The following is a 13580-nucleotide window of genomic DNA, read 5'->3' as shown; positions in this document are numbered from 1 at the left end:
ATCATTTTTACCTTATCAGCAGAAATGCCACAGCTCCACGGCCTCCAGCACCCAGGCACCCGAGAACCACCAGCCTGTACAGCACAGACCAAGGAGCAAGACAGGGAGCTCAGAAGCAGAGCTCCATATCAAACTGCCCCAGAGAAGCAGCAAATCTTATTGCAGTATTAGCCTACATGGAAAGGAAGAGCAGCCCAGCAGCTGCAGCACACATCCTGCTGTCCTGGCACTGAAGCACAAGGGAAGGTGTTCAGCTTCAGACAATCACTGCCAGGTGAGAGCAGAGGAGGGTGATTTAAAGCATCTGTAAGAACTCCTGCTATTGATGGCATATTTACATATTGCCCTCTGGCAAAGCCATCGATGCATCTGCTTTGGATACAGGGAAAACTACAGCAGGTAGGCCAGAGTACAGCAAGTACAGCTCTGAAGGGTTGGGTAACAGGGGCCTCTCAGCACTCAGGTGATCTGTGATGGGAGCACTAAGCACCAGTTCCTGCACCTGCAAAGTATTTTTTCAGTTCCATAGTTCTATAAGACCACCTTAGGTAATACAGCACAACATCATCTGAACTTTTTATTGGTGTGGTGTTTATTCTTCTTTATCCCCCTCTGAAGTCAGATTTCTGCCACAGCTTAAGAGAGCAGCTCAGCATAATGAGGAAACAAGATGTTCTCAAGCTCAGCTATGCAGCAGCCACCTTAAAGCTCTGGATCTGAAGCCTTGCAGGCACAGAACAGAGTAAAGCAGGCGTTTCCTGGACTAAAGGAAATAAATCAGGAGTCCATACTATATTCTTAAATATGGTTTAATACTCTTCTCCATTTCTGTACATCACAACACCAAGATATCACTGCTTGGGATCTCTCTGCAGAGGCTATATAGTATGCGAAGGCTAGGATTTTTCACCCCCGTTTAACGTGTTTGTATGTGTAAGTGTAATACATATCAGTATATATTGATATACACATCAATATATAATGCAATATATATCACTGAAGAGAACACATTGATTAAAGAAATACAAAAATTTGGCATCATTTCCAAACTTAAATAGTAAAAATAAAAACTACAAAAAGGAGCTGCATACCCTAACGTATCATGTGAAACAACAAGCAGTATATTCAAAAATGTAAATTTACACCCAATTTTTCTGGTTTTGTCATGTCACATTAGACCCATTTACAATGGCAAAATCCAGAACATACCGCTGTGAAGGCCGCAGGTGTGCTCAAAGCTGGGTTTGTGCACACCTATGGCAGACCCAGTCACACCTTCCGAGAGAGATTCCAGCTTTGATGTGAAAACAACAGCAAAGCCATCTGCCGGGTTATAAACCAGGGTTACAAGTTATATTGCTCACAATGACAGTAATTTTGGACCTCAAAGAACAGTGTGGCAGAAGTTTAAGACGAGCTCCTCCTCCATTCAAGTGAAACAGGATTATTGAAAAAAAAAAAAAAATAGGCAGGTATGCAACTATAGCAACAGAAGCTGCTTTTGACTGATGCATTCAGAGCGATCCCAGGGAAGAACTGAACTCCCAGGCACGGCGGTATCAGAGTGCCCATCAGAGAACCCAATGACCCCCAAAAGAAGCAAGACCTGCATCATCTTGCACCACTGACTTCATCCTCTGCCTGCAGGACCACCTGAAAACCCCTTAGCCATTCCTAGCAGATCGAAACGCATCCTACATAGCAGGCATGACAAAAAAGCTTTCGAGTCTTGATGCAACCAGAAGTTTTAACCCGTTAAGGGTGCATTGAGTTCCGCATCAGATTTACAGGACTCTTGAGAGCCACAACAGAATTCCTTAGTGCTGGGAGGTGGGTTGTGTTGAAGCTCATCAGCACCAAGTGGCCCAAATCACCAGCACTAAGGTTTCAGCCAAGGACTCAGATTACTGATTATTTCTGGAAATCACCCGCTTCCATTCAAGAACTGTGGGTTTGATCAAATTCACATAATCAAGGAAACCTTACGCAGTCCTAAAGCAAAAAAAAAAGACTGAGGAACAAAACAAAGTGTACCTTACTTCACTTAAATCAGGTTTATTTTTGTCAACACTGAAAAAAAATCTGAAGGCTGCACTGCTCAAATCCAATTAAGCCCAAAGAACTCAGCAGCATTTTCATTGCAATCAGTGAAGTGCATTTCCTAGTCTGTAAGAGCAGTGCTTCTGCAAATAGGCAAAAGCACGTTTGGCTGGTAAGCCTCCCCAAACCATCTGAATTTGCAAGCCACACCTCATAAAGCTAGCACAGGTAAGTGCTTTCTCATTCTTTTGAAGAGAATGAATGGCTCCAATTTCATTACATTTCTTCTTCTGCAGTCTAAGCTGAGAATGCCATGTAAATGGGTCACGTTGCTGCAAAATGCAGCAATTGATTTCTCCAATCAAAGTAAAAAGAAACAAACCAGTAGGATCTTACTTCTATTAATTTTTGAAGGAAGAGGTTTACAGCAGTTAATGCATCATGAAGGTTAAAAAAATCATTTTCATAAAATACAAGAGCAACCAATTTCACCATTGAGTAAAAGTAAAAATTGGGATTCTTTTTAAATTAGTCCAAAGTGGCATATAGGAACTTAGTAGTTTACTGCTGTACTGACACTATGACAAATCAAAGTGTAGGGTTTTGCTTTTTTATATCCAATGCTTGTGGATCAAGTTCTGGAAATGTTCCAATTCTAAGGCAGGGATCTGTTGTGTTTTCCACCATGAGTTTGCTCCTTGGGTTGGATGCTGGAGGGGCGAGGCACGTTTTGCCGGACCCAGGTCGACTACCTAGTAGTCATCAAGGTCAAAAAATTCATCGTCTCCTCCTTGGTATTCCATTCCCTGGAAGTCCACTCGGTACCGCAAGATACCTGGTAAAAACAACACACTTTAGCTTCTTCCAAATTCAAAGAGCTAGGACAGCACTGACAAGTTTATTCCCTCCCTGTACATCAAGAGTTTCTCACCTGAACTTGCAGAAGCTAACTTTGTACTCGTATTGCACGGTAAGTTCAGGCTGCTGGCCGACAGCAGACACTGCTGTAGTGAGAATGGCACAGCCACGAGTCACAGCTCAACATAATATACTGCCAAAAGAAATACCTACCTGCCCAGCACAGACCAGTTTCCTTACGGCAAAGTGGTCCACTTCTAGGAGGACCATATCTCCAAGAAGCACCAGAAATAGGTCATCTGCCCTGACAGGACTGCTGTGACTAAGGCCTAGCAGTTACGTTCAGAGAGCAGCTGATGTTGAAGCAACTTTTACAGTGGAGTGTAAGCTGAACTCAGCAGCTGTCTTCCTGGTCTCTTCTTAACCTCCACACCAAGCCAGGTTTCTGGGATGCTTTTATCTCTGGAAACATTAGCTAGGTGAAGTTTATTGGAACTGCAAGAACTGAAGCCTGGTAGCAAACAGTATCCAACCATGCAAAGAGCCCGGATCTGACAAGACTAGAAGACTCCTCCAATTATAAGCCCTCAAAAGGTTAGAAGCTTGCTGTTTCATACACAGCCAAACTCCTCAAGCTTATTTCCTCCGAGTGCTGTTCTTCAATCCCTAGAAATCCTTCTTTGCTCATGTCTATTTTAGCTAGACAAAGCATTTGGCATATCAACAAATAAGCAAGGGATAGTCTGGGGAGAACAAGGTGTGTGGCAGGTGTGTTTGTTCTGCTCTGCTACTGACTTTTGTCAGACTGTTAACTACCTGCACCTCCAACAGACTACAAGCTAAGCTTGTTGGTGAGTTTAAGAGATGGACTGAATGACTGTAGAACTTTTGTTTCTCCACAGAGTTAGTCTAATAATACTTTCTCTTGAAAAGAAGCTTAGGACAGGAGGGCAAAATACAGATAAGTTTTGAGAGACAAGTAACATATCCATCTGCTTCAAAAATGAGACTTGTGTTTGTCACACACCATTTCTACATAGTAGGGCATAGTATTCCACAAAGCAACTGCATGCTGCATACAGATGGAAGCAGTTCACAGCCCTTCTGAAATTCAGCACCTGGAAAAAAGAACCCACCCCCTGTGCACTCTGAAGGACAAAACAATCTGAGGAACAGTCTGAAAGTGACAGCTGTCTAACATGCACCATCATCTCACTGGATGTGGAATACGTGCTGGAGATCCCTGCTGAACATGGCTTTCTTAAACTGGTGCAACGATTAGTAAGAGGAGGACTCATCTGTTTAGCTCTCCATTTTTGTTGGCACCAAATTATCAGATCACCCATTGCAAAAAACCAAAACACAGCAACATTTTTCTTCTGCAGTTTACCTCCGATTCCTCCAAATCCTTTGACAAATTGGGATCCTTCCTGTGATTTGTCTGTAACAATTTCCAATGTTGCTCCAAATTTCTTGTAGTTGTTTGCAAACCACTCCAGAAGGGGCATACTTTCTATCAGTTCGTGTTCTTGGCCAGTCTGTGTAGACATTTGGGGAGCAAAAAAAAAGAAAAAAGAACATTACAGTCACTGCATGTTAACTGCCAATAACACTCATGTTTCAAATTGTCTTTGCCTTCAACATCAGTGTCTTGTCTGTCTGCAGACAGACACACTAGCCTTCATGCTCTACAGGTCAGAGCAGCATGACATTTGCCATGGTCTCAGTGGTAGACGCTGCTGGCACAAGCACAAGACTCCTGGTGCTAAGAGATTAAATACTGACAGCTCTTGTTTTGGGCTTCCATGCCACGGAAGTCAGTGAGGAAGTGTTTATTCTTCCACTCAACTGTCACCTCATGCTGCACTTAATTTTCGCTGTTTCTTAGGCTTACTTTGTACCCAGCAAACAGTTTATTGGCACTCACCTAACCAGGCACTGTTTACTCTGGGAAATACTGGTCTATGCAAATACAGAGGCAAAAAGCACAGTGTTATAGGTAGAAGGTCAAGTGATTATTGGCATAGAAACACTACATCACTTCAGATAATAACGTACACTTTCTGCACACAGAAGAAATTGGCAATTACCCCCAAAGGGAGAAGAAGTGGCTGGGAATGGCTGTGCTGGCAGTCCTAATGCAAGAGACAGATGACCACCATTTTTATACAGGACAGACTTTTGCCCAGCTTGCACTACTATCAAACAATACAGACCCACCTTCTTGAGTTTTTCCAGCCTGTAAAGGCATGAAATGCATTGACATCAATGACAAATACATATTACAAATTTATCAAGCAGCAAATACTCCCTTGCATTCAAATTCATTTATCAGCTTATAGTCTTTTTTTTTTTTTTTATTTATATTGACTGAAGCAGTGAGCAAAGAGCAGGGAGTAATATCTGGGACCTTAGACCACACGACACATAGCAGCTACCAAACTCCTCTGGTGAATGGGTTGAAGGTGGTCAAAGACACTATCTTGCCTGTCACCTAACCTAATTTATACAGCCTCAGAACAAGCAGGATGAAAGATTGGACAGAGAAACGCAGAGCAAAATCCAGAGGTTACAGTGAAGCTGAACTTGAGGAGCCACAGACTGCCCTCTCCAGGTCTCCTCTGAGTGCATGGAAGGTCATCATGCTCACATGCTTGCAACAAACTAAGCCAGACATTCAGTCTGTCTTCACCAGTACACTGAGAATAAAACTACCACCTGCAAAGCTAAAATACCTCTTTGTCTGTGAAGTGGGACTTATCCTTCTCTTGTTCTGGTGTCAAATACAGGATCTTCTCCTCTGAGAAGGAAAAAAAAAAAAAAAATATTAGGTTAGATGAGACTATCAGAAGCAGGCTAAAATCAGTAGGAGACCAGAAAGAGTCATCACAATACAGAGAGCTGACACTGCCTTCCTTCCTAGCAGATGCTCTGTGGGAAGCTAAACAAGGCACATCAGTGTGTGGTGTCAAGAAACTGTACTACAAGGAAAAAAACCCACCCAACAACCACAAAAAGCAGCACACCACAAATAAAGACAAGGATCATGCCACACGCATATGATTTCTGTATGATTGGGTTTTTTTCTTTTTTTTTTTTTTCCCCTCAAATGGCAACAGAGCTCAAGTCAGACTCCGTTCTATGATGTGCACTTGTACTTACACTAGTGAAAGATAGACAATGGCAGTGTTATGACAAATCATCACCCTAGCACTGCAATTCTTTTCTGCATAGTGGAAGTTTGCTAGTTTCAGACTTGTCCTATGGAATAGCAGGGAAACTGCAAGTTAGAGGTTGGCCTCCACAACTTTCCCTTAACCCATTTCTTAAGATCTACTTGAGGATCTTCACCAGCGCGGTCTACCCAAGTAAGATGGCTTAGGTGTTAAACTCCTGTGGGACTGGAAGGTCCATGAGAAGCACCACCTACCCTCTGTGCCTTGGCAGTGCAGAACATATCTCATTATATCCAGATTTTCATAAACTATCAGTATTTCTACTGCTCCCATCTCCAAAGCTTTTAGTGTATCTTCAACGCCAAAGCAGTACTTCCCCGTGTCCTGACTGATTTCATCAAAGTATCGTCCTGCAGCCAAGATACAAAGAAATAGATTGTCATGAACAAAGATCACACCACATGGACTTTTAACAATGCAAGAAGAAACTCAGAACTGCAGCACTGCTGTAGGAAAGCAAAGTGTATGACAACTGATCAGAGCATGCAACTCAGAAGATTTATCACCAGTAAATATGCTCTATCAAACCCTTCCCTGTCAGGAATCTTGATCCATCTGAAGGCTTAGCTTAGCTGAGGAACAATCAATTGGACTGATCCACCACCAGACAATACTTAACGTCATTCTCTTCAGTGTAAAGTAGCTATTGTTACTACTGCTCCCTTACACTTTCAAATCAGCAGCATCTGCCTGCTGACGGTCAGACAAGGCATCAGTTCTACTGCCATCTCAAAAACAAATCTTAATTCTTGCGCTGAAGATGCAAACAATCTCAGGAAATGTTTTCTTCCCTCCCATCCCGATGTCACCAGAATGCCCGAAACCAAGGCAACTGCTGATGAAATGATAGACAGAAGGTCAGAGGAGCCCTGGTAGGGAAAACAGCAACAAAGCAAACACTTCTTGAAGAGCCATTAAATTCTGCAGTATTTAAGGTGTCTGAAGAACAGAAAGCATCACTGCAAGCTGTGCTGTTCTCAATTCAGGAAGTGCATGCACTCAACCAGGCCTAAAACAAGATCAGAGTACAAAGTGAAGTACATTTGGCTGAGGAAAACACTAAATACATAGTCAAATACCTATTAGTTTTTTCTCTTGAATGAACTTCACATTGGAGAGGACCTCAGTTGACAATTCGATTGCTTGATTGAATCCATTTTCTCCTCCATAGGAAATGTCAACTAGTTTGAGCACTTTGGATTGCAATCGCTAAGCAAGAAAAAAAGAGGAGACAAAAAGCATTAGACAGCTTTACCATAATAGAGCTACATTGTAACACCTCCAGAATAAATAGCTGGCAAGAGTCACATCATGAATTTATTTTGTTCACTTGTAAGCAGAGGCTGTTCTGAGTCAGAGGGACCTCAGAAAGCTTTCAGAGTGAAAAGAGGGCAATCACTTCAGACATCAAGGTTACTTGTTTCTGGACACGCACCTTACAACAGAGGTGCTGTAATACCACCAAGTTACTACCAACAGCTTACACATTTGAGAATCACTCAGAGAAGGCCACTCACCTGATCAAACATGTCAGATTGACTCAATTCAGTTTTGAAGTCGGCCGATCCAGCTAGAACCAGACCAGCCACGTTCACCTTGTCACCAGAAATGAACAGCTGCACGGCCGTCTCTGCTACCTTCCTTACATAGTTGTGCCGTTTCTCCATTCTCAAACGAGCGAAACGCAAGGCAGACTGACCTCCTCTACCTTTACAAGAGAACAGATGTGAGGTAGCAATTTGGAAGACTTTTCATTTCAGGAAGGTTGTTAGTACATGGCCCCCACTGGGCCCTGAGTAAGTGAAGCCAAGGGCAGATGCAGCCTTCAGAATGAGTCTGCCACAAGCCGAGCTAGGGGCATTCAGATGGAACAGAAAGCAAATGGAGTTATTTATTCACAGAAAGATTTTTCTCCATGCATCTCACAGCTGGTTTATTTATTTATTTTTAAGTACAGATTGCAACTCTATGGAGATGTTGCACATCTGTACACTCTATATCCTGTACCTTCAGTCAAAGCTATTTCCACTGCCTCACATACCGTCCTTGCTGACGCACTATTACCCAGTATTCTCTGCTACAGAAACACGTCCTTCTCTGTAGCTGTAGGGTAGGACAATAAGCCAAGAGTAGCTAACAGACAATTCACTAAATTCATTGGTGGCTGAGTGCAATACAGCATAACATAATGGAACTAGAGTTGTGCCTGCTCCACTACGCCTCTGTGCTTCCTGCAAGGAACAGGTCTGTGCTTTTCATTGTTGCCTGAGATCCCAAATCAAGTAAATGGCCAGATGCATCAAGAAATAACAAGTACCCCTTTAAGGAGATCAGCTGCACATTACTGTGATTCATTAATTTTGACAGAAGGCTCAGACTTGAGGCTTTGCTGTCAAATTTCAAGGGAGCAAAGAACTGAGTTCAGCTGTACACATCCAGGCTAAGTTCCCTGCTTCTACCTTTACATCCCCTCTCACACACTGGTATTCAGCTGTGAGCAGTTTAGAGATAAACAAGCACATTACCATGCTTCTTTGGAAGATCCACAGTGAATTTGTGCAGGACTTCTCTGGTGTTTCCTTGAAGAGTTCCAAAGAGTGCACCACTACCATCTATTACAATAAAGCCAAACTTGCTATCATCAGAAAGCAGCGCTGTGAGAGCCTGGAACAGAGAAGTGTTTTCACCATGAAGAACTGGTTTGCTGTGGATCCTGGTTCAAAATGACTGCCAGGCACAACATACCTCAATAAACTTCACTTCAATACACAATTCTTAAGGTTGTTACAAATAAATCAGACAAAGGGTGGCAGTTCAGAAGCTGGGACTACTCCAGGTTACACCTTAAATGATGAAGGATATGGAAAGAAACTAATGCTTAAGCTCAATAATTATTTTCACAGCGTTACCAGCTCATCATATGTTGTCACATTCAGGTGTATCAGTAAAACCTTAAAGAGTAGCACTGGAAAAGCATTAGGTTAAAGGAATCATACCTCCACAAGGCTGCATCACTTCTTCAGTTGGCAAGAGCGGAAGAGTAATTCTGGCATTCCAGCCAGGAAAGCCAAGCCTGCTTAGTGAGCTGATTGGGCTATTAGTCAGCTCAGCTTTATACTACAAAACACCAAGAAAGCTCAACCTCCAACCATCACAAGTACTGTTCTGCTGCACCTGTTGACTTACAGGAGCCCCAAAGACAGAACAGTGAGCTATCTAAAGAAGATATGACAAATTCAGCCTTACAAAGCAAAATTCATTTAACAGTAGCAATAACTGCCTTGTGAATAACTATAGAGCTATAGAGTCATAAGTGTCTTTTGCTGAAAAAACAGTTATGGAGCAAGTTTCTTCTCTATGGAAGGGAACCAAATTCCTCTTGTAAGGTCATTCGCATTGACTGACAATTGCACAGTATGAAGGCTTCCAAGCTCCTACTGTCTGATTTCTTGCTTAGCCCTCATTCTGCTGATGTGGCACATCTGAGGTTACGTCAACTCTTTTTTCAGTGAAATCTGTCACCTCCTGTTCCCTCTTAAGGCAGCCCAAACTGGTAGGCACGGCACACAAACAATTCGATTTGTCCAATAAGAACAGAATAGCAATCTTCTTTCTGATGTTATATCTAATGCTGGCAGAAATACATTAGTCAGATGGAGAACTTGGAGAGTCCCAAATTGTTTTGTCACCAATTTAACAGTGAAAGAGTGATGGTGGTTTACTCCACTGGATCCCTAACTGCCTGCATGCCTGCCAGCCTGATTACTGGGCTGAACAGCAAGAATAAAAACCAGCCATCTTTATCCAAAACCCACACAACCGAGTCTACGGGTTTCAGGCTTAAAAGAAACAGACACTAAGGTTTAATGGAATCTTCTGGCCAAAGTAAATATTCTGTATTAATTCCTCAGCAGAGGGATGAATGAGATGAGGAAGTGGCATATTACATTGCAATCTATTTAACTGGGACAGAGCCAAGCAAATCGTGTGACTGGAATGAATGCTCCAGCCAAGATATCAAAATAAGTCAATGTAAATCCTAGCCTTCAGAAACACATTAGGGTTCATATCCCTCTTGGGAAGTTACTTCAGTTTCACACAGGCAATAACATGTCTAGAGAAAATCTTATCAGATACCCTTGCCAGACAGCAAATGGCTACGATTCTGATGTTCTTGATCCCCTCTTAAAGTATCCAACGATCAGCAATTCCCCCAATTTCCTCTTCGTTAGTTCTGTCAGCAATTCCACTACCCAACCTATCAAGTACAAAAAAGGAATTCATGCCTTTATTCTGTTCCTTCAGCCTGGGAGGTGTCCTTTTTCCACTTCAGCCTAATGCTGAAGATCAGGCCCTTTTTTCCACTCCTTAACATGTCCTCACTTCCCTTTGACATCTGTCTATGTGCCCTGGCAGATATCCTGATATCAAGAACCAGTAGGTTAAAAGCATGGCTCAATGACCAAACCCAACAATCACAGAATCACAGACAAATCTGAATTCCACTGTTAACCTCATCTCACCTCTCTGTTTGAGGTAGCGTGCAGTACGCTTTCACAGCTAAATTTGACTCTGCAGTGCAGACAATACCAAGTAAAAATAAGCACATACTCAAATAAGACACAGGAGTGCAAAGAGCCACCACAGAAAGGTGATGTTAGTAATCACGTCATCAGTAGTATCAATTACCAAAAATTCCTCTCAAGTTATTGGCACTCTCCTGCTGAGCAGTGCTACACACCAGCAAGAGTATTAACAGCTGCCTCCTGGGAACAGCCCGTTGGGCAGCAGCTACTTTCCTGTATTGAATCAGTGCCCTGAAGCAGGAGCTGCAGCCAAGACCAAATTAATCCCTCTCCTGATAGGGCAGAAGCAGCCTATCACCATCTACCCACTGCCAACAACTGCAGGGACAAATATCTCCCCTGGCTTTCTGCCCCTGACTCTCGTTTACCCCTTGGTTTCAGACATCTATGGACACATGGGCTCAAGCTGAACTTGCAAGAGCTGTAACCTGTTGTCACACCTCATAGGTCAAAGGTGTATCAGTTCACACATTATTTGTGGTGAACATTAAGGACATGAAGTACTGTCACCTACTAAAGGCTTTGAGACTGCCACTGCTAGAGCCAAAACAGATGCAGGCACAAACTGACCTCATGCAGTTAAAGCTACAAGAATCCACATTAATTTAAATATGCCTCAAACCATTAATTTGACTGAGATACGTAGATGCTGGATGAAAATAATCCCTCCTCACCCCTGATGCACATGCAGGTTTCTTCATCGGGGGTCTCAGGTAACACATCCATTATCAAGACTGGCAGCACTGAAGTTATCTTGGCATTACTTTAAGACCTGGCTTGGAATAAGATCTATGGGCCTCTAAGGTTAAGAAAAAAAAAAAAAAAAAGAACTGCTTCCAAATACAGTGAAGAGCTAATGTCTGTGGGTTACACAAACTCAGCAGCTGCTTGCTGGGCCATAAAAATCTATAAAAAAGCTATAGCAGGAGGTGGACTCTGCTCTTCAACTCCTTTCAGTGAATATCACACATATCTGCATATTAGCCAGTCACAAGACATTCAGTGCCTTCAGCAGCAGGACATCTTAATTAAAGCCAGCTGTTCTATAAACCATGGACTCATGCACACCAAGAATTGTTTCAATGAATCTGACAAAGCACTAACGTCTTGACTATTGGAAAACCAGTGGATAATAGAAGTCTTCTTACCTCCGTGTGGAATTTGTTGTCACACAAATACAATGACGTATTGATTGGTTTGAAAGGTTCAAAGTCAATGTTGACTTTCTTCTCTTTTCCTTCTTCTGTCACAATTGTTCCACAGTAAACAACCAGACCATTTGGAGGTACTACAAAGTATAAAACACAATTTTAGATCGCTATGAAAGAGTTCAAGACATAACCAATAAAAACTACCAGGCATTGAGACTTAAGCCAGAATTGAACATGAAGGCCCCAGGGTTTTTTACCTACCATTTCCCCCACTTTATTCTCTCCCAGATCTCCACAATGGAAAACAATTTAGCATATACTGAACAACTGAGAGCAGTAACCAGATGGTAACCTTATCTAACACTGAAGACTAAGAGCAGAGCTTCAGGAACATGTACCTTACGTTAAACCTAGAAGCTTGCAAGCTCATAAAACCCAAAGAAAGAACGAACGCCCCCATAAAGATTTCATGGTGCCCAGACATCAATTTCAAGACTGACCACCTCAGTGAAGGCTGTTTGCCAGGACAGGACTGATGAACCCTTTTCAAGCACTTGTTTCTGCTCAGTGGAAAATCACTAGTTCAGTGCAAATGAATTACAGTAGAACAGCTCTTAAGGCTGACCAGGTTTATATGAGTCAGCACTGCTCAGGACCAAACCACGAGCCCACTTATCAAAAACAAGGACCATCCTCCTACTACTCATTTCCAAGGGCTATCCCTAAAGCAATCATCCAAAATATCTGGAATACCAAAGCAAAACAGCAGCACAGACTAATAGAACCGATTAGCAGAATTCTGCTTATGTATACAGGAACTTAAGACAGCTTCCAAGTGGGGGAAGTTTGCCAGCAGCCACAGAGGCTGGAAGTTACCTTTGTTATAGAGTTTGAGTCTTTGCTGTACAGATGTAATGGCTCCCAGTACTGAAAGGCGATTCACTCGGGATTTAATGTTGGAGGCAGTGCCAAACTCATCCGCTAACATTTTTGCCACTCGTGATATCTGGTCTTTGGGGGGAATGATCAACGATATCATGCTGGTACCATTGCTGAAAAAGGAAAAAGACGGCTTGTGAGCAGCAACCAGTCAAAGTACCATTGTGTATTCATACCACATTCCATGCCAGCAGTCGTCTCCTCCCTCTTCCCGTGGTTTCCCCAGACTCAAAGGATGCTTCAACCCACTGCAAACAGAATAGTTCATCTTCTGCTGGACAACAGCGAGAGAGAAAAGAAAATATAACAGGCTATTCAAAAGATTTGCCTCCATAACCAAGAATTTGTTTTAGCCACTTACAGTCAAGTCCTCCAAAAGGTGCTTGTTTAACCTGGCATACTTCTTGGGGAGAACAGAACATAACTCCAGCTGAGAACTGCTTGCAGTTATTTAAAACAATGCAGCCACATACTTTAAGGACATTTTTAAGCCCATTCCATTTGTTCTCAGACAGCTGGAGCACTAACCAGTCCAAGAGTTGCTTTAACACATTGTTCCCCTCAGATTAACACAAAAAAACTGAACTAAAAGTCATTTTGTTGCAGTCGTTCTTTGCTACTTCCCTGCTAGCACTGTGCCTCCTAGGGAAGCCCTCTGCTTTAAATAAAAGTGTACTTAAGTACAGCACTGCTGGCTCAGAAGCACCAGCCCCAGGCACAGAGTCAGGAGATAAGACTCCACAAATCACAGCTGGCTTAAGCTAAATGGA

At 42.6% G+C, this 13580-nt stretch overlaps 1 protein-coding gene across 1 annotated transcript in view; it reads right to left on the bottom strand.

The window, feature by feature from the left end:
• Nucleotides 1-791: 791 nt before the first annotated feature.
• ETF1 (eukaryotic translation termination factor 1) overlaps nt 792-13580 on the bottom strand; it is a 17159-nt gene continuing 4370 nt past the window's right edge. Inside the window, exons 2-10 of the mRNA XM_003210253.4 lie at nt 12748-12923; nt 11869-12008; nt 8660-8798; nt 7652-7842; nt 7214-7343; nt 6329-6484; nt 5634-5698; nt 4289-4436; nt 792-2875 (exon numbers count right to left, since the gene is read on the bottom strand). Of these exons, the coding sequence (XP_003210301.1) occupies nt 2793-2875; nt 4289-4436; nt 5634-5698; nt 6329-6484; nt 7214-7343; nt 7652-7842; nt 8660-8798; nt 11869-12008; nt 12748-12923 (1228 nt within the window). The 3' untranslated portion in view covers nt 792-2792. The remainder of the gene's footprint in view (nt 2876-4288; nt 4437-5633; nt 5699-6328; nt 6485-7213; nt 7344-7651; nt 7843-8659; nt 8799-11868; nt 12009-12747; nt 12924-13580) is intronic.

The sequence above is a fragment of the Meleagris gallopavo genome, chromosome 15 (assembly GCF_000146605.3).
Source record: "Meleagris gallopavo isolate NT-WF06-2002-E0010 breed Aviagen turkey brand Nicholas breeding stock chromosome 15, Turkey_5.1, whole genome shotgun sequence".
NCBI lineage: Eukaryota > Metazoa > Chordata > Aves > Galliformes > Phasianidae > Meleagris > Meleagris gallopavo.
This window is presented reverse-complemented; position numbering and strand designations above follow the sequence as displayed.